Source organism: Mustela nigripes, chromosome 4 (assembly GCF_022355385.1).
Source record: "Mustela nigripes isolate SB6536 chromosome 4, MUSNIG.SB6536, whole genome shotgun sequence".
Taxonomy (NCBI): Eukaryota; Metazoa; Chordata; class Mammalia; order Carnivora; family Mustelidae; genus Mustela; species Mustela nigripes.
Genome location: NC_081560.1, coordinates 178,473,419 through 178,494,611, shown reverse-complemented (window position 1 = coordinate 178,494,611; position 21,193 = coordinate 178,473,419). Strand labels below are relative to the sequence as shown.

At 43.5% G+C, this 21,193-nt stretch overlaps 1 protein-coding gene across 3 annotated transcripts in view; it reads left to right on the top strand.

Moving 5' to 3' along the window:
• The window catches only part of SHTN1 (shootin 1), a 103,262-nt gene that overhangs the window by 61,342 nt on the left and 20,727 nt on the right, over nt 1-21,193 (top strand). For all 3 annotated transcript variants that reach the window (XM_059398677.1, XM_059398676.1, XM_059398679.1), the window contains 4 exons: nt 1,115-1,214; nt 6,432-6,514; nt 13,009-13,118; nt 16,201-16,254. In XM_059398677.1, coding sequence (XP_059254660.1) covers nt 1,115-1,214; nt 6,432-6,514; nt 13,009-13,118; nt 16,201-16,254 — 347 coding nt within the window. The remainder of the gene's footprint in view (nt 1-1,114; nt 1,215-6,431; nt 6,515-13,008; nt 13,119-16,200; nt 16,255-21,193) is intronic.

The following is a 21,193-nucleotide window of genomic DNA, read 5'->3' as shown; positions in this document are numbered from 1 at the left end:
AAAGCCTTTTTTTTTTTTTAATGGAAGAGACAGACACTAGAGAGAACCTGAGATTCAGTTTTGAGTATGTTTTATTTAGAATCTGCTGTGTGTGTAGCCAGCCATACCCTAGGGTACTATAAGAAATCTAGAGGAAAAGAAACTGTGCCTTTTGTCCTTGAGGAACTCAAACTCTCTCTGAAGAGACAGACACATGCACATGAATGACGAGAGGACTCTTGGCCATCAGAGAGCGTAGCCCACACTGCTTATTTAAGTGTTGAGAGTAGAAATAAACAGGCAGATCATTGGGGGTTTAGTCATTCATGGAGAGAGGAATGGCTGGGGACAGAGGGGGCCATTCCTGAGTGCACACAGTATTCGGTACCTAGAGCCTATTGGAGCCCCTCTGAGAGGTATTCACATCTGCAGAATACATAGAAATCGAGCTCCTGGAACTCAGAGCCTGCGTCTTGAACGGCACCAGGCACGGACCCTTTCACATCGCTGGTGCCAGTTTACCTGCTTCATTCGGGACGTGAGTGAACTGGGTGGATAAATTCTGTTTCCAGAATGCTCCTTCAGAAGAGCGAGATGTTTCTGAAGCTACAGACATTTGAGAGTCTGAATCTGGTTAAAACTAAGAACTCCAGGATTTGCAATTTTTGAAGGAAATGAGGTGGAGGAGGAAAGTATGTCATTAAAATTCATTGCTCTAAATGTCATCTTTAAAATTAATTCCTGGTCTATACCCTTTAAAAGTCAAGTATTCACAGTTTCTCAGTGTTCTGAGTAATCCATGACATTGTCCACAAATACTTCTTCCACCAGCTCAGTCCCTACTTCCACCCGTCCAGCGGTTGTCCCGAATTATTTTTCTTTTCCATAGCTGTACATGCAGCCACATACAGTAACATTTCCTTGTGACCCGTGTCAGACCCCTTCTTACATTAGTGGTCGCAGCCTGGATGACGAAAAGGTTAAGACTTTCTGCAGTTTCATACTGAGATTTCTAACTTTGCCTTAATACCAAGAACTTGACTTTGAGAGAGGTTACATTTTTTTTCCTTTATGTGTGTACAAGGTGCTAAGTGGCTTGTTTCAGCTCCTTTCTGAATGCTTGTTCTCCATGCAGTTGATGAGCTCCAGAAACGTGTGAACCAGTCTGAGAATGCGGTGCCTCCGCCTCCCCCACCTCCACCACCGCTCCCCCCTCCTCCCCCCAACCCCATCCGGTAAGTAAGTGTGGGCGATGGGGTGTGGGCCCGGGGTTGGGGGGAGTGGTGGGGGGCTGTGGGAGGCATGGGTAGGGGGACTGCTCTGTGGGTCTTGTCATTCCTCCTCACAGGACCTGAAGTGTATGCTAGTGGGTAGTGGGATCCCTTCCTTAAATGCAGAATCAAAAACTGCCTTAGATTGCATCAGTGGAGGGACGGGTCGTCAAAACTCTGAAACATACCAGCTGGTATTCCTCTCGGAAAATTTTTTTTTTAAAAAAAATTTTTTAATTTTTATTTTTTTAAGATTTTATTTGTTTATTTGAGAGAGAGAGATCATGAGAGAGCACAAGCAAGGAGGAGAGAGAGAAGCAGGTTCCCTGTTGAGCAGGGCATCCCCTGCGGAGCTCTATCCCAGGACCTGAGATGGTGACCTGAGCCAAGGCAGCTGCTCAGCTGACTGAGCCACCCAGGCGCCCCTCTCAGAAAATTTTCTAAAGGCCGATGAATCACTCCTTTCTCCTAATGTATAGAGAAAGGGCCCTAAGACACCCCGGGCAGAAACAATCCTGGGGCCGCCGCCTTGCTCTGCTCCAAGGAGACGTTCAGATCGCATGTGGATGTTCCAAATCCAGGAGCTGGACATGCGGTTTGGAAGTTTGATACTGGGGCGCCTGGGTGGGTTAAGTGGGTTAAGCCGCTGGCTTCCCCTCGGGTCATGATCTCAGGGTCCTGGGATTGAGCCCCGCATGGGGGTGGGGGTGTCTCTGCTCAGCGGGGAGCCTGCTTTCTCCTCTCTCTCTGCCTGCCTCTCTGCCTATTTATAATCTGTGTCTGTCAAATAAATAAATAAAATCTTTAAAAAAAGAAAGAAGTTTGATACTTCAGTGTTAAGATTTCAGGCCCTGATGTTAGGATTTCCTTCAACTGGAAGACCAAGGAATTTTGAGCTCTCCCAGAATTTTTTTTTTAATCTTTTCTTGCCTCAATTTGAATTTGAAAAGCTCTGGTTTGTTCATTTACCTTAAAAATAAAAGTACTAAAGGAAACAAATACTTATCAGGACTAATTGTTACACACTAGTAATTAAACTCAGAGTGCTAATTATGTTTTGTCCCTAACCTCATATTTAAACCTTTATTAATGCCAAGAGAAGAACCCTCCGTAAGAAGAAGAAGAAATTACGTTTACATTCTTGAGACAGGGAATCACATATACAGACAGGAATTCACTTTTTCTGAAGCCTGAGGTGACTAGGTGGTATTGAGTGCCTGAAGTAAGCACGGTCCACCCCAGGAAACCTAGGGGCATGTTTTGCCTCCCTTGTGGTTCTTTCTTACTCCATCCAGAGTTACGTAAGACACAACCTGCTTGCCATGGTGACAGCTTCCCTCTTCATATCATGATGTTAGCTACTTCTTATAATTTGTTTTTGAACAAAGGAAATTTAAAATTTTGCTAGATTTTTTCTTTTACCTTTCATTAACTCATGTGATTTGTTTAATCCTTTCACACAGAGGCCAGGTTTTTTCCTACTTTGCACCTTTGCAAAGTCTTTCCGTGTTAATACAATGTGTAGTATGTTCCTCCCACACAATGATGAAAATGGGACTTTGCCTTTTAAAAAGATTCTCATTAGGTTTTCTTACTGAGGGTATGACATAATCTGCTTTGAGCCATTGAAGTAGTCAAGGCAAAATAATTTTTACAGCTGCTCAATCCAAGAATCCATTGAAAGAATTTCAGGTATTATAAATTCTTTCTGTCCTGGGTAGCTAAAATCTGTTGGAGATATTCTGAATTTGACATTTAAAATAGGAAATTCATCACTTTGATCTTCTAAGGTGTAGAATTTTGAGCTGATAAGAAAGATAATTTCTGGGGCACCTGGGTGGCTCCGTGGGTTAAACCTCTGCCTTTAGCTTGGGTCATGATCTCAGGGTCCTGGGATGAAACTCTGCATCAGGCTCTCTGCTCAGCAGGGAGCCTACTTCCCCCCTCTCTCTCTGCCTACTTGTGATTTCCCTCTCTCTGTCAAATAAATAAATAAAATAAAAAGAAAGGTCACTTCTGTCTATGAGGAGGGAGAACTATTTAAAAAAAACGCAATTCTAGTGTTGCTTTTGTCTTTAATTTTTAGTCTCACAAATCTGGAAGCCCTTGGAATTAAAAGTAAAGTATAACCTAAACAGAATATTTTCCCAGAGCACTTTATAGTTTTACTGAGAAATGAATACAGGGTTCAGATTATGTATGTCTAAAGCATGAACTCTTTCATAAGGGCCCTTCGAAGAAAGTTTTCATTGAATAACATGAATGATTTTTATTTTAAGGTGAACTTAAGTAGTATAAGATGTAATTTCTCAGAGTTTTCTTTGTTGGTTTTCTTTTCTTTCTTTTTTTCTTTCTTTCTTTTTTTTTTTTTTTTTTTTTTTGACAAGGAGTACTTTCTTGTCAAAGAAATATATTTGCACGTATATGGAGTTTCAGTGGACTTTGAATCCACTAATCAAGGTTTTTTAACTTTGGTCCTGAGCCACATTTATTTTACCCTGGCAGAGTCCTTGGATAGAATGAAAGCAGAGACTGGGGGAGAGGGCAGTCTAGGGCCTTGAGGAAGAAGCAGACCGTGGTCATGTTGTACCAGCAGCAGTGAACACGGGAGAGGTCCTGGGCAGATGTGGGTCAAGGGCGGGGGTGTATTGGTGTATTAGTCAGCATTCTCCAGAGAAACGGAACCAGCAAGGGTGTGTGTCTGTATATGTATACGTACATGTATATACATCATGTCCGTTCAAGGTTTATTCGAAGGGCAAGTTACAGGGTGAGTCAAAAAGCTGGAGCCCAAGCAGAGGCTGTGGTGTGGTCTCAGTCAGGTCAGCAGGCTCCAGACTAGGAATAGGCAGTGTTTCAAGTCTGGAAGCAGGGAAAAGCAGATGTCCTAATTTCAAGGTAGTCAGGCAGAGGAATTCTGTTTTATTTGGGGAAGGGTCATCCTTTTGTTTTATTCAGGCCTTCCACTGATTGTGTGAGGCCCATCCACATTAGAAAGTAGTCTGTGTTCCTCAGGCTACCAAATGTTAATCTTTTTCCTCGCCGGAGGAGAACCCTCTCTAAGCCCCACTGAACGTTAGCTTGTAGACATTGAAGAGTTCTGCCTTCAGTGACAGAATGGGGAACATGGACAAAGTTTGCATGATTTCATTTCTTCCAACTTCTGGAATAAAATGTGCTTGTTGGTAAGTTCTAGAAACCTCCCAGGGTAGAGCATAGTGCTTGCTTTCTCCTGTGCTTTGTGAGAGATTGTTCAGTGTGTTTGGGAATTTTAAGAAAAGGCAGCTAGAGAAGGGATTAATCATAGATCTCAAGGCAGAAGTAAGAAATTTTAAAAAATCTAAAAATTACGGTGATTAAGAAACACTGAGTTGTTCCGTCCTCCGCCAGGTATTGCTGTGTGCGTCCAGGTGCCGCTTTTCTGGAGGCAGCGATACGCCTTCCCAGCGTGGCTTCCTCAGGACTGTACTTTGTCAAGTCCGCTTTACCACACTGAGAATATTTATAGTGAACACTTATAATAAAGTTCCAGAATTCTTGGTTCATTTGGGTTTTTTGTAAGCTTTTTTGAGGGGAGACTGATAACGTGTGTAGGAGCGTACACACACTTCTGCACAGTTTAAAAGTAATACAAAGTGAACATCATGTGTTCACCCTCCAAATCAAGAAGCAGAAAAATACTGGTAGCAAGAAAAAATTTTTCTTCCGTATATATCTCTAAACTCCTATAAATATGCATATGGTTTTTTTTTCTAAATATATATTGGAATTTTGCTGTATTCATTTGGGTCTTGTTCTTTTTATTTTATGTTACTTTGTAAGATTCTCGCGTGTTCTGTTGTGTAGCTCAAGTTCATCCATATTCGTGGATACGTAATCCATTTTATAAATGGATTATGTGTGTTTATCCATTATGGCCCTTATACCTTTGAGTTATTCAGAACTTCAGGGAAGTTCTGGAAATTCTACATGAAGATTCTGGTAAATGAATCCTGGTGCACAAGGATTGGTTTCTGTAAGACCGTCAGAGGTGGAACCCCTGGCTCCAAGGATCAGTGTGTCTTCTGCTCCGCTGCATAATTCCTGACGCGTTTTTCAAAGTTTTCCACCATCGGTCCGTCCGCCATCTTCAGTCTGAAGTCATCCACTGTCTTCCTGTTACTCCACAGACCTACCGGCACATGATAATATCAGACTAGAAATTTCTTGCCTGTTTAATAAGTGTGTAGTAGTATATCAGTGTGGGTTTCATTCGTGTTTTCCTAGTAGCCAGTGAAGTCAAGTGATTTTTTTTTTTTTTTTTTTTTTTTTTTTTTTTTGTGGCTTGTGAGGTTTAGTTTTTTTTTTTTTTTTTTTTTTTTTTTTTTTGGTATGGGTTTTGGAGATTTGGGCATCTCTTATGGTGTTTCAAAGCTTTTATCCATTTTCTTGTTGCATTATATGCTTTATTGATCTGTAGAATTTCCTTTTATTCTTTTTTTTTTTTTTTTAGAAAATTTTGAAGTTTTTTCTAGTTAAATAATCTCTACACCCAGCATAGGACTCAAACTCATGACTCTGACATCAGGAGTCACATGGTCCTCTGACTGAGTCAGCCAGGCGCCTTTCTCTTTATTCTTTATGGTGTCTTTTCATACGTGGAGGTCATTTAATGTTAAATTTATCATGATTTGCCTTTTATATGGATTTTATAAATATAGACCAGAGAGACCATGGTCTAAATGTATTTTGTCCCTTAGGTATCTGCTCTGTGTCACTCAGATTCAGAGTCTTTATGCGCATGTTTCACAGATAAATATTTACTGAAAATATCCCCTAATTCTTTGATTCTTCCCTCTCCCTCAAACGTTTTACATAGATAGCTCTTTCTGAATTGTAGGTATGCATGTTGACTTTTTTTTCTGTTTTATTTTGCACAGTATTGGTCATGATAGCGGCTCCCTTCTTAGAGTAATGAGTTCGGTTCCACGCAGAAAGGGATGAGACATCTCTCTCTTCCTTAAAGTGCTGAAAATTTAATAATTTATTAAAAATGGAAAGTAGACTCCTAAGTTCTAGCTCTCCATTTATGCACCTAGAAAAGAATTGGATTTGTACTGATTATTTTGAATCAGTACATGTTATTTCTAGAATTTTCCAGCACCCAGTAATCTCCTTTCTTTCTCTTTCTTTCTCCCAAAGATCCCTCATGTCCATGATCCGGAAGCGATCTCACCCCAGCGGCAGTGGTGCTAAGAAGGAAAAGGCAGCTCAACCAGAAACAAGTAATTCTCACCCACTTGGGTTTTACTCTCAGTGGTTTCAGCACAGGTTTTCAACAACACACATAGTTTTTGAGTTCTTTGACTGTGAACGGACTGGGGAGAAATGGGAACCTAGCAGCTGATAAGAAATAAGAAAAGGGTCCCTGCCTTCAAGCCGCTCCCTGTCTGGAGCAGGTCACCTGTAAGGTGTGGTCTGCTGGGTGTGCCCGCTTTCCAGGGTGAGGCTACTGGAGGAGGTATGAAGGAACAGGAACGAGAGGGAGTGATTGCAGGTGTGGGCTTGGGGAAAGACTTTTTAGAGTTGGCAGCAAGTGAACTGAGACTTGATCAAGCCCCGGCTACGTACTGACCTCGTGCTGTGTGCTGGAGACAGAAGACAGAGAGTGACACTGAGTGGGGGAGCAGTAAGCAAGCACGGCTTCCTCGGGGAAGAACACACGTTTCTACAAGAGTATGGAGGGGGGTGTGGGTATCAGGAAGCCGCGCTTAAGCTGAGTAGTTTAGATATGGGAAGTCAGGATGGGATATTTAGAATAAAAGTAGTTCCCATAGGGCGGCAACCAAATCAAAGTGGGGAAGGAGCTTGGCGTATTAGGAAACTGAACAAAGGCTGGTATTTACTGAAACGTGGGGTACAAGAGAAGGAGGTCTGAGCCAGACTTCGGATGTGGTCGAGATTTTGAACTGTAAGGCCAGGAGAAGTTTAAGTAGGGGTGTGGCAAGGTGAGATTGGTCTGTTTAAAGAAATCACACTGTTCGCTGCGAGAGGACCGGGAGCAGACTGCAGAGGAATGAGAGGGGGTGAGCCGAGGTGGTTACTCAGAGGCGCGTGGCTCAGACGAAGGTGGTAGCAGTGAAGACAGAAGTGGGTAAATCCGGGAACAGCTCTGGGAGGGGCATTCACAGGGATTGGACTGGCTGGAGAGCGGCCGAAGTTGAGGATGACGTGATGATGGGGTCGGAGGAGGAGGGTTTTCCCCTTGAGCCGAGGCATTGGCCGCCGGGAGCAGCGCTGAGCTCCCAGAGCTTCAGGCTGACCAGTAGAACCCACGTTAAACTCAGCACCTGCTAGTTACAAAGCATGGCAGGTTTGCCTGGGTCCAGCCCAGTTGGTGCAGACTTCTCGGCCCCTTTTCCTGCCCCCAGGTTCAGCGATCCTGTCTCCCTAGTTTCCTACCATTGGCCGACTGATGTCCTCAGATTGTTGTCCCGTGTCCTGTGACATTGCTGTGTTCTCACTGCATCAGAATAGAGTCCAAACCCTGTTGTAGGCTGCTTAGCCTCATTTCTGTATGTCTGCTCTACCTTATGGCTGGACCGTGACCTTGAAGACTCCCCTCTGCACTCGCTCTGGGTTTGCGTTCCAGAATTGCTCTGCTGCCTTCCTCTGGTCGGCGCTTTCTGGGGCAGGAGGCTCTAATTACATGTCTCCTGTGTAGGCTCCAGGCCCTGCCTCCGCTTCCTCTTGATGGTCAGTGTTAGCTCCTTAGTATGGGTCCAGTGCTCTGTGTGGCTGTAGCATTTTGCTTCAGGCTTTATGATGTCCCGCCCCATAGCCCCTGCTGTGGTGCTTGCGGGTTATTTCCACATCTCTTCCCCTGAACTGATTGCAGACTCTTTGAGGGCTTACTCCTGCCTGCAGGTCTCCCACAGCTTGTATGGACCTTCAGTGAATTCAAGTTTAAGACCTAACCCTAGCCTTGCTACCCAGAACCCTGCAGAACCACTACAGAGGAAAGCTAGTCGATTTCATCTGTATATGTCGACTTTTCGTGCCTGCCTCTTACAGTGCTTTGGGACCTGGTTCTCTCATAGTACTTCTGAAAGGGACATTTTGCTTGCCACAAGGCATCACAGGATTCAGAAGTCTTGTCTTTGGTGATTGCAGGATAGCTCTGCTGTGTTACTGACAGTAAGCCTTCCTGACATTCTGGTTAAACTTAAAATTTTGTTTCAATCTTGTTTGGGGACCATTGGTAAGACTTAGAAGGTCAGGAGAGCAGTCAGAATAAAATGATTTCCCCTTCTAAGTAAATGACATTATCGGCTTGTCATCCTCGACAGCATCCTTAAGTTTAAAAAAAAAAAGTATTCTAAGCTTACTAACCCCAGTGTTAGAAACCGTATAGTTTTCCTTATTGAAAGTGATGTTTCATTTACAATTCCCAATGTGGGGCAGTGTTCTCTCCCTCATTCCTGAATTACTGGGTTGTCACCTGGGATAATTTAAGTCGAGTGACTGGTACAGAAGTCACTCATGGGGTTTTAAACTGAAGCCACTCTAAACTATACCACCTGAAATGGTACGGACCACAGACACCCGTGGTTTCAGCCTCTCTCTGTCTGGCAGGGTCGTTACTTACGTGTCTTATTAACACGTCGCACCAAACCAAGTTGTTGAATGAATAAATCAACAATGATTAAATGCATGATGAATGAAGGCAGAGCATCAAACATTGGGGTCGTCTGTGATGCTTTGGAGCTTACATTTCTAAGCAGGGATAGGTCTTGCTGTCATAGTGTTATCTTTTGTTAGCATCTTATGATGGCTTTTACTGGCCAGTTGCTATTCTTCTCAGAGCTGATGAATGAAAAAACTTTTATTGCTAGGGTATGGCTCTTAACTTTTTATTTTCCTTTTAAGGTTTTACTTATTTATTTAAGAGAGAGAGAGACAGCAAGAGAGGGGAAACAAGCAGGGGGAGTGGGAGAGGGAGAAGCAAGCTTCTTGCTAAGCAGGGAAGACATGGGGCTTGATCCCAGGGCAGAGGCTTAACAACTGAGCCACCCAGGTGCCCCTAGGGTATGGGCCTTAAAAAGCCAAATTGTAAGGGAAGGTCTGTGGAATATTTTAGGAGTAGCTTTAAGGTCTAAATGTAAGAAATAATTAACAAACTTTGAATTAACAACTGTAATTTCGATAAGCATGCATTTATTGAACAAGTTCTGAGATTTTAAAGGTATGCTTGCTGTTTATCGAATATTTAGGCCATTAATATGTTGACATTTTCTTACCTCAGTTTGCTCACCTGCTGAGTGGGTATAATCATAATCCCTATTTCATAGGGTGGTTGTGAGAATTAATGAGTCTCCTAACATGTAAAGTGTTTGGAGAAGTACCCAGCACATTGAAAATACTCAAAATGTTAGCTTAAAAAAATAACAACAACAAAAAAAGACGGGGTTCCAACCACCCTTTGAGGGGCAGAAGTCCTCATTCGGCAGGCTCTTGTGATCATTGTGGCTAAGGAAATATCCTTAACTTTATGACCTTACGTCAAATTCAGACATACTCAACCATGATGTGTTCTTTAGAAATTTTGTAGATCAAGGTGGCATAAGATTCTTTTTAGACGCCTTTTTAAAAATGTTAATAAAAGAGAACAGTAATTCCCTGGAATTTAGAAATTCATTTTCATTTCCTCTAAGTAGTAACAAAAGGTTTTATTGAGCAACAAGGTGATGGTTTTGTCTGTGGGTCTTTTCTTTAAGGAATGAACTTATTTTTCAAGTAGGTCTTAAAATTTAAGCCTCAATTAATTATGTGTAGCTTTCTGATCTAAGACTGACCTTGAAGCACTAACTCAAAGAACATTTGATTTGATGTCCCTGTGGCAGTTCAGTGACATTAGACCTGTTGTCTTCATTTGTCCCTTTTCTTTAACCCCCAGTATCCTGCATATTTCCATTGTCCTTCTGATTACATGCTTTTGTGAGACAATTACCAGCTGCGTGATCGCAGGAAGAATTACAAAACATACCATGAGCTCTCTGTACGTGATTCTTGTAGATTTATTAGAATTGCTTAATAGTTCAGAAGTTCGTATAGATTGCTTTTTGCTAGTTCAAAAGCAGGGTTGGTGAGAGAGAAAGCTTGTGTAGCTAACCTAGCGTTGCCCTGGTATTGTGCCTGCGCAGGGAATCTGATAAGAGTGATTTTTCCTTAAGACCAATTAAGCCTTTACATTTGAAAAAGACTAAGAAATTAAAGCCTGGTTGATAATCTGTACACAATACAGATAGTGGCACTTCTCTGAATTATCACTATGATTCTGGCAAGCAAAAATAAGAAACTACTTTAAATTCCTGTTATGTTAGATGCTGCAGCAAATTTGAATGGTGTCGACCATAATTCTCCATCTGTCTGCCTTAATTAGTTTTTGTATGGTGCATTTAATTGGGTTCCAGTCCTTCCTTACAGAGCGCTAATCTGTTTGTCGGCCGTGTTCCTGTTGCCATGCAGCTCTTCTCAAGTCTCACTCAAAATGGCAGGCTTTCTGAAAAATCACATGTCTTTTTTTAGGATTTAAGAAAAATTTTCTTTTCCTCAGGAATAAACTGTATACCCTTACCAGGTGCTTGCGTGGCAGATCTGGGCTTTATCTCCCCTGCTTGGAATAGGGTCAGCACACGCACCCTGTTGTGCAGAATAGGTATTCTGATACTGAATGAGTGAGTGAGTGAACGAACGAATGAATGAATTTCTCTCTATAGTAATTTTCTCGTCTGTCCCCTTGTTGATGCTTGGAAGCCATCTGCAGAAGCTGCCCGAGAAAATGCTGCTTAAGGGCACAGAGTCGATCAGCCCACAGTTTTGCTTTCTTTCATTTACTGGTGGGTGAGTTCTGACTTCGGTGCCATGTTTACCACGTTGCCGGGCAAAAGATGCTTTCTTGCCATCTGGATCTGAAAAATGCTGTTTGGGTTTGAGTATGGAGAACTTTTCATTCCCCGCATATCAATGGCCCGCGAAGATGGCAGGGCCCTAACTGAAGTTAGGACCCTGTCGGAAGACTTGGGTTGTACCATGAGTGTAGTGGTGGTGATCCCATCACTGTGGTGCCGCCTAGGTGAGGATGGTGGAAACTTCTGGATTCTTCTGGTTGCTCCCCTGGGTGTAATGAAATAGCAGTAGCTACTCAGTCAGTGTTAGTGTGAAGTCCACGTGGCAGAAAAAGAAGCCACAGTGTAGCCCTTATTAGTGCGAAGCCCGACACTCCCATCCATTGCCTTGGGGATGTTGTTGTGATGGCTTCCATTTAGAAGCTGTCCTTTTGGGCGTTAACTATTTCTGTTCAAATAGCAAAAATATTCACAACCACATAAAGCCAAAAGTGTAACAGGTCAGTCAGCGGGTAGGGTACTTGCTGAGTGCTTACTGTACGCCCTGCATTGTAGAATGTGCTAAACAGCCTTAGAGGAAGGTCTTGGTGAGGTACTTAAATATATCGGTTGCAGTGAATGAGACAGATGTAAATACGAGATCTAGAATGGCAATGATGGTGATAAATGTTCCAGAAACAAGTGCTTTTGGTCAAGCTATTGTGCAACAGACAGATTTCATTATTCTGATCAGTAGCTTTAAGCCTACCTCAGCTACATTCATCTAATTGATGTATATTTTAACAGCTTTATTGTTTTTGCAGCAAAATAGTGCAAAGTTTAGGGCGCCTGGGTGGCTCAGTGGGTTAAGCTGCTCCTTCGGCTCAGGTCATGATCTCAGGGTCCTGGGATCGAGTCCCGCGTCGGGCTCTCTGCTCAGCAGGGAGTTTGCTTCCTCCTCTCTCTCTCTCTGCCTGCCTCTCTGCCTACTTGTGATCTCTCTCTGTCAAATAAATAAATAAATAAAAATCTTTATAAAAAAAATAGTGCAAAGTTTAAACAATAGTTGAATTTTTAAAATCAAATTTAATTACTTAATTGCAATCATTTCTAGGTATATGTTTTCTTTCAACATTGACAGTGGGTAAAAGACTTGAAAAAGGTTTGCTTAAATGTTTCCTTCCATTGTGATTCCTAAACAAAAGATGGCAATTTAAAAATAGATTTCACCTACCTGCTGTTCATCTTCTGACTGTGGGTTTCTTCCAGCAAGTTAACAGATCTCTTTTATCTTTTATTTCCAAATGGCTTTTTAATAGTTATTCCTTCTTTGGGCTGATTTCTTTGACATAGGATGTTATAAGTTATAAAAACATCTCTGAGGCAAAATCAAATGATTATTTGTGGTTAGATAGAAAGCTGCAGAAGTTCAGGTCTGTCATTATGCTGACATGGGATCGAATCCACTTGAATTTTAACAGAGATGAACGAGTATTGATTTTTAGGCTATAAATTAGCAACTCTAATTTATTTTTATTTTTATTTTTATTTTTATTTTTATTTTTATTTTTAAGTGGAGCCTAACATGGAGCTTGAACCCTGAGATCAAAACCTGAGCTGCAATCAAGAGTAGGACATTTCACTGACTGAGCCACCCAGGGGCCCCTGTAACTCTAATTTGTTTTAAAAAACAGGTCTTTTATTGAGAGATTCTTTTAATTAAAAAAAAAAAAAAGTGTGGCTACCTGGTAGCTGTTAACCTCAGTAAATTGTTTTCTGATGTCTTGTGATTCTGTCTGAGAAGCAGTTGTGCTTAATTACAAAGTGCATCGGAATAGAAAGTAGCTGTTTTCTTGTAACATAAGATGATTTCTCTGTGTGTTCTTTGACAGCTGAAGAAGTCACGGATCTGAAGAGGCAAGCAGTTGAGGAGATGATGGATAGAATTAAAAAGGGAGTTCATCTTAGACCTGTGAATCAGACAGCTAGACCGAAGGCAAAGGTATGGAATGACTAAATGTTCCCTTTCCCGTGATGCTTTCTTTTTTTCAAGAATAGAAGTTTGAAACTGGATGAAAGCAACATCAGGGTGACTGAAATCTTAGGATAAGGCTAATGTGTCATAAAAGGCTATCCTCTCATACAAGCGTGTCTCAGGATTCCCGTTTGAGCCGCGGTTAACCTAAATCCTTATAGAAAGTCAGATTGCTGGAGATGCTGTCCTCTGCTTTGATACGAACCTCTGCACCCAACAAATGATGATAATGCGCTTTCTTTTCTTTAATTCCATTTGTGTAATTCAACAAGTATGGATTGAGTATCTCCTGTGTGCCTGTGTGCACTGTTTCAGACCCTGGGGTTAAAGCAGGACACAAAAGAGACAAAAATCCATGCCCTTCCTGAGGCTTCTGTTTCCGTGTGAGGGGGAGAGGGGCCAGGTAGACAGGGGGCATAGCACGATAGTGTCAGGAGGACTAAAGACAGCTTTGGGAAAATAGTGAGGTTTGTCTGATTCCATTGTTTTACAAACCTGGTCCAGGCCACTGCAAGGAGAACGTTTTGTGCATCTATATCCTCAGCTGCCTTCTGAACTAGACGGCGGGGAGCACCGAGATCTGGCGCCTGGAGCCAGCTCAGTACCTCTCCCTTCCCTCGTGGGTGCATCCCATTGAAATAGACCAACCGTCGGGTTTTGATATTTTGTGTCTTGAAAAATGATTTGTTTCTTTGTTTTCTCCCTGTAATAAAGCATCAACAGATGGGTCCTCTTCCTTCTTTTCTAAACCAAACTTGTAAGGTTCATTCTTACTCTCATGGATGCTCCTCTTCCGCTGCTTCAGTGACCCCAAGGATCATGACTGTTCAGTACAAATTCTGCTGGACTTTAAAAAGTTGTCACTTGATCACCGGCCGGCGAGGTGGCGGGGCAGGGCAGGAGCTGTCGTGGTGGGAGGGCTGTCTGTGGAAAGGGGGGAGAGGGAAAGAATACCCAAATGCAAGCAGTGGGTCGACAGAGTGTGAAACGGAAGCTTTGCAGCCACTGGAGTGCGGGTCTGCTAGCGCTCTGAGCAGTTTCCCAGGCGAGGGACGGAGCGTCCTCCGTCTGGCCTGTGGGCTGGGCGCTGGGGTTCGGCGTCTGAAGCTCGCTGCTGCCGGAGCTGGGGCCGGACGCTACCCGCCTCCCGCTCGCCAGGCTCCTCTCTCCCCGGACTGGGCGGAGCGCTGGCCCTCTCCCACTCACGGGGTTGTCGTGGGGCTCAAGTGGATGATGGTGTAAGACTTTCACATCACAACCGTTTCTGAACAAATGAGCCAAACCAAACAGACTAGAGAAAAACGCAATGTCATGAAGAAGCCAAAATTAGTTTAGAGAGAAAAGTGTTGAAAGCTTGTTGAATCCTAAGCGATCAGAGTTCTTATGTACTTTGCTTTTCAGAGGATCGCTTTGTCCTTCTTCTTCTTGCCCTGAGTCTCCCAACAGTTACTTGTTATATAATGTCAGTGCAGAGCTGGGGAGCAGCCGAACAAGGAGAGTGGACGCCTGGGTGTTCCGCGGGTAATCGTCCAGCCACCGTAGCTATAGTGCTGAATGACGCAGTCAGTCACCTTTGAGCAAGCGGCCACTGCATGCGCTTGACTCCCCGCCAAGGTCACGGGCCAAGCACTCGCCAGCCGGGCTGGAGGAGGTGCTGCAGACTGAGGCAGTGGCGTGGCATGGGCACTGAGTGGCCTGGAGCCAGGGCGCTTTCCCAGACATTAGTCACCGCTTCTCCCCCGAGCAGCGCACCTGCAGAAGTCAGGCCTCCCTGGAGAACACTCATTCAGCTGCAAACTTTCTAAATTCCTTGATGTCATCGTTGATACTGTTGCGGTTGCGATTAGTGTCTTGGAGCTTTGGGCTGGCACCTGTGACTGGCGCTCTTGGCACGCGTGTTTCCCAGAAAGCGTAGCCTGTGAAAGCGGAATGTTTTCATCCGACTGGTACATAAGCAGCAGACCTGTCTCCCTCTCCCCGTCCCCGTCCCTCTCCTGCCCCCTCTCTCCCTCGTTCACTGTCCATTTAAAAAAAAAAAAAAATTGGCACGGATCTTCCTCTTTTCTTAGCTCTTGGAAGGATTGATCCCTCCCCGTCTCTCCATGACCGAGAGATTGCCTTTGCCTCTTTTCCCGGAAAGCGAGGCCAGGGAGTCCCCTGCATGTCCTCTCTTCTTCTCTGTCCTTGTGAGAGGACGTGGTGCCGGGGAGATCAGAGGTCGTCTTTTGAGGACCTCCTGCTAGATTTTCCCTCCGTGAAGGTAGTTGAGGGAACCACAGAGACTTTTAGGTATTGTGGGGTAGGCGAATATTCCCCAGAATTTCATTTCAAGTTATTTTGTTCGTGGCGTAGCCAGAAGCCAGATTCCAACCGGGCTTGTCATCAAGACTCCAATACAGCCCTTCTCAAGGTGCACCTTTTCTCCTAAGTAAGGGCATTGGACTATGCGCCCTCCATGGCCTCTCTTACTGCTTCGGTGGCCAGTGATGCTAACATTCTCCTGTGAAGCCAGGTTCTTTGCTGATCCCTGCTCCTGACTCAGTGCTGTTGTGAAATTCCTGCAACCAGACGTGCCATCCCCTGTCAGCCGGCATCCGCCTGGAGCTAGCGGAGCCGAGAGAGGTTTCTGCCCTGTGGCTTGCCGCCTGCCCCGCGCTGCTGCCTTCCCTCCCGCTCCTCGCTCACGGGTGCCCATCCAGCAGTGCCAGCAGAGAGCTGCTTATTGTAAAAAGTGAATAATTTGAAATAGAATCCCTGAGATCTGGTGTTTCCCAGACCTTTTCTCTGTTTGATGATAACAAGAAGTAACAAAATGGCATTTAGCAGATGTGGGCTTGAGTCCTCTTGCTTCGACTGCCTCTCCTAATTTTCTGTTTCACTGCCCCTTGTGAGCACTAACCCGTCTAATATTTTTTCCTAACCGTAAGACATAGACTTAATTAAAAAAAAAAATAGTCAATAGAAGTTGCCAATACTTTGCCATGTAAAAAATCACTATTTAGTATTTTTAAACCGAATCATTAATTGTCCTTTCTTTTTAAAATTGTAGCCAGACTCTTCAAAAGGCTCTGAGAGTGCGGTGAACGAGCTCAAGGGCATACTGGTAAGAATGGATCTGGGTTTTATTCTTTAGTTTATGGGAAACTGAGAAGAGAATATTTTTAAAATCTATTTTTACAAATAATTGGTTTTGATATGTTTTATTTTCGTTCACAATAATCCTCAGTTCTTATGATGGTTCTCTTGATCTTGCCGTGGACTGCTCCATCAGATATGTTACTGTGTGTCATGCATCCATACCCTGCTGCTGCTATTCTAGAAGAGTGGTTACACTTTCACCAGAATCATTACTTCCTGTTCTTGCCCTCCAGTCCTTGCCTTCAGCCTCAAGACAGAGTGACCAGATCAGAGGATTAGGGCGTCATAATGGAAACACAGTAGAGTTTTTTACATGGACAGTGCTTAATTTGGGGACGCGGAAGGGGAACTGTTGGTGCCAAAATGTCGACTGAGCTCCTACCCAAATACGTTAGTGTCAGTGATCAGGGCCACTGTCTGCTCTTCCTCACAGTTTAAAAAATTACATGATGATAAGTTGGAGAATAAGATAAAAGTCTCTGTCTTTAGGTTACTGATTTCACTTTCTTTTTTCTTTTTTTTTCCAAGATTTATTTATTTATTTGAGAGAGAACGAGAGAGGGCGCATGCGCACATGCATGAGCTTACACAAGCATGGGTGGAGGGGCGGCGAGGAGCCAAGGGAGGAAGAGAGAGAGAATGTCAGGCAGGATCCCTGCAGAGCCCAGAGTGCAAGGTGGGGCTCCATCTGACAATCCTGAGGTCCCCACCAAAGCCAAAACTAAGTCAGATGCTCAACCAACTGCGTCATCCAAGTGCCCCATTACTCATTTCATTCTCTAAAGTTAACTCCTATCCATTGGAGAACAGGCCTAATGCCCGTCTCCAGCTGTTTTTTCCTTCCAAACTATGAGCTTTTGCCCACAATGTACTGCCCTGTCCAACAATCACCACCTCACTTAGTGACACCTCACTGAGAAAATGTCTCGGGCACTATGAGCTCTGTTCTCAGATCCTGTTACAGTCCCAACACCACTTGCTACACACAGTCAATGGCCGTGGTGGGGAGGTTGAGAACTGATAGTCCCATGTTTGCTGTTATGGTGCTGATTATGCATTGCATGTAGACATCCGCCTAATTGTGGCAAACAAAATTATTTTCATCAAGCATGAAACAGCAGACTGAACTCAGAATGGCTTAATTAGTTTGCTTTAGATTTAGATGAGTGGAATTAGTCCTAGAGAGAGGTATGGCCTGGCTGGCAGTGGCGGTCCACCTACAGAATAAAGGGTGACAACCACTGGAAAAGTATGTGGTTATTATCTAATGGATTCTTTGAAGAGAAAACCTGGTTATCCAGTGAGAACTCCCTATGCTGGGCTCTTTCATTGTCTGCACACCAGGGTGCTAATTCCTCTTCATGAAGCTCCCCCCGGAGTAGGATTCTGATCATGAGTGAAAAGGCTCACTGAGGTTGACTATTTAAAAATGGGGTTTACTTGAACAGTCAGACATCTGTCTAAGATACAGAGGACATTTGATGAGCCAAGATAGCCCCCTCCCTGTTAGTGCTGTATGGTAACAAGTTTACTGAATGATAGTGCTTAAAGGTCACATTCACTAGCCGGTCATGTTCAGTATAATTGTGTGCCACTTCAAGGAGAGAAGTTTGCAGAATAGAGTTTTGGGAGATAATTTACACATTTAAAAAATTGTCAAAACCTCTATCTTTTCTGCAAAGTGCCCCCATCCTCTTCCCTTTGGATTTGTTATTAGATTTCTGTATGTCATCTGGCATTAAGGTATCCCTAATAGCCATAATTCTAGCCATGTTTTTACTTTGCATTTAGTGTTTTTTAAGAAGTGGAACTCATGGTGCTCTACCCTACTCTTCTGTGCTGAATGGCAGCTCTCTAGGACTCCCGTAGAAGTCCCTTTGAGGGATGATGGATCGTTGGGGGCCCCCAGTCACTCGGGGCCAAGAAACCACACAACTTCTTGTAAAGGGGAGAGAAGGGAAGCCCCTCTTTGGTGAGGCTCTGTTGGTGCTTTTTGCTGGCATGCAGCCTGTTGAGGTTATCAGTTAGGACCCAGCAAAGCACACAAGTGTGGAAAGCCTGCCAAGGGCACACTGTGGTGGAGAGTTGGCCCCTGTGCCGAGAGAGGCCAAGAAACCTAAGAAATTCCACGCTCAGTTTGACTTAGAACAGAAACCAGGAAAACCAGCAGAAACTGGTGGTTTTGCTAAAATCAAATGTGACCTGAGTTGGAGGGACATCGCCATTTGGAGACTGGGCCTTTTGCTGGAAGTTAGCACACAAGTAGATGCACATCTCTGGTTTGGGATTTAGAAAATCTCCCTTTCTTTGGATGTAGACCCTTCCCAAGTCAGTTGCTGTAGTCTCAGTGTCAACCGAACTTACTTATCCAAGCCTGTGTCCACGGAATTTTTAGAAGCTGTATGTCTTATAGATTAAAGAAACCTACAGTTTATTTCTCATAGTCACACAAGGGTTTTTTTTGGAGGTTTTGGAAACCTCTTGAATCACCCCAGTCACGTAAAAGTCACTTTAAGTAGAAGAGTGATTTCTGAAGAATAAATCCATACAAATTATCTAAAAGTCTCTTTAAAGTTCAGCTGCCTCTAATTCAAATAAAAACAATTCCTAAGAAATTATCTTTTAGGTTTTTCCTGAACATTTTCAGTTTTTCAGAGGGAATCATCTAATAGTTGGTTTTGCCTCCTGACCATTAGATTAGTCAGTGTTAAGAACCTTTAACCAATATGGGGACTGAGCCCTATTACTGACTTACTAAGGGACCTGGTCCAGACCCCAAGGCTCTCTGAGTTTGAGTTCTCTTCTCTGTAAAGTGAAGGAATTCTGTGTACCGCATGCCTTCTAAGTGAATTTCTGATTCTCAGACTTTACGAGTCATACATAAACAGAAAATTTAGATAGTTTTGGTACTTTATCACCTGAGCTCCGGGAACATTTCAACTGAGAGTCACGTAGAATCTTTCTTTTCTCCACAAGTGCCTGCATATTTAAAGTTTACTCATGTATTAGTCACCACAGTCAGTGGATGGGGAAAAAAGGCTCCAGATTCAAAGATTAGAACTTGGAAAATGAAACCTCTCAGTGTCAGGTGTGATGAGAAGACAGACGACCCAGCAGCATCAGAATTTGGAGAAGTTAATGCTGTTATTCAAATGAAAAGTCGGGATTATCGTCAGAGAGAATTTCTTCTTAAAAGATATCCTTGCAAGGTATATGTGTAGGCTTGTGTACACAGATACCCATCTCTTTCTCGAATTAACTCCAGCCCGGGAAAATCAAAGAATGTTCTTGACATTCAAACAGTGTAATAGTTTCATGAGTTATTTCAATAGTAAAGGCCTTACATTTTTCAAATGATCTGTTTACAAATGATACCACTGGTAAGTTTTTAAAAATTGTAAATGCATGATTTGAGAATAGTTACTCTAGTATATTTTTCTTCAACTTTGTCTCATTTGGCTTTAGGCACATTTTTTTTTCCTGCCAAGTCTTGGTCCTATTTTATTAAATAAATTAAGTCCTTGATGAGTAGGTTACAGATCGGCATTAACTATCAAATAAATAAACCACATTATCCAATTTTTTAAGTTCTAAAATTAGCTGTTATTTTGCATATGTTACATGTAATGTGATTTTCCTTCGAATATATTTTATGAATTTTTGCAATAAATGAAAAGCAGAAAGAGGTAACTTGGGGGGTGGAGTACTATATGCTTGATTATAGTCTGACCCTTACCTACATATGTTACACCTTAGTCTTAGCTGGGTAGCTGATAGAAAAAGAATAAGATCTCCTAATCTTGTTAGTGGGGAGGGTGGGGCACCCCCACAGGCTGTTTCTCAAAGACTTTACCCAATTAGGGAAGAAACCTTCCTAAACAAAACATGATAACCTGTATCCTGTGAGATTTTTAACTACCTAAGTATTACAAGCTACTTTTTTTGTTGTTTTATAGGCTCTAGAAGAAACATGAGTTACCATTTTTAGCGGGTAGAATTCTTGGAGTGCTTCGGGAAGTTGGCAGGGGGCAGGAGCAGGATTAAGGCAAACCCGCAGAGAGCTGAGGTGACAAAGGCTGGCCTGGTTGTTAGCCTTGGGGGACAGAAGCTGCCTCTGACTCTGACAGGAAGTCTGGCAAGTTATGCCAGATTTGAGGTTCTGATTTGCTGAGATCCAAAAATTGTGGATCCCCTGGCTTCCCCCTGCCCAAGCACGTGGCCCAGTGAAGGAAGGCCATTTCAAAGAAATAGTGGGCATTTCTTCCGAAAGAAAATGAACCCCTAGTAATGGTGCAGTGCCGAATCCTTCCATACAAGATGTGAAGTGTGTCACCCAGCACTCCGTACAGACCCGTGGCTGGCCCTGGGAGATAGAAAGCCATAGTTCTCCCTCTAGAACAGACTGAGCCAAGCCAGGGAACCATCACCTGGGTCTTTCTCTGTTGTCTTGAAAGTCAGTACCAAGTTCAGCAGGCACTTGGCTGTGTGCCATCTCTTGTTTTCTTTCCGTATCTTCTGGGCCCTGGATGATACAGTCACCACATCCTCTGTTAGGGATCTGGAGTGACTATGCCCTCCTGCCCTCCTTTCCTTGGTTCACTGTGTCCTGGTAACCCTTCCCATTTGCAGTGGAATCAAGGTGCCCTCAGGTCATCCCTTCCCTGGCACAGCAGCAGGAGAGCAGCCCGCGCCTCCGGTGAGCCAGGACACCATTGCCGCCAGGCGTGGGGTTAGGGTCGTTCTGAAGACTCAGACACACTTGTCAGTGCCATGAGGATTGGGGTTCAATAGCTCATGGCCGCTGTGTCAAGAAAACCTTCAAAGGTGAGTTCTCTTCTCTTCTCCCCACGATCGATCAACCCCATCCACATCTTCACCATCGACGTACAGGTACTTCCCGCCAC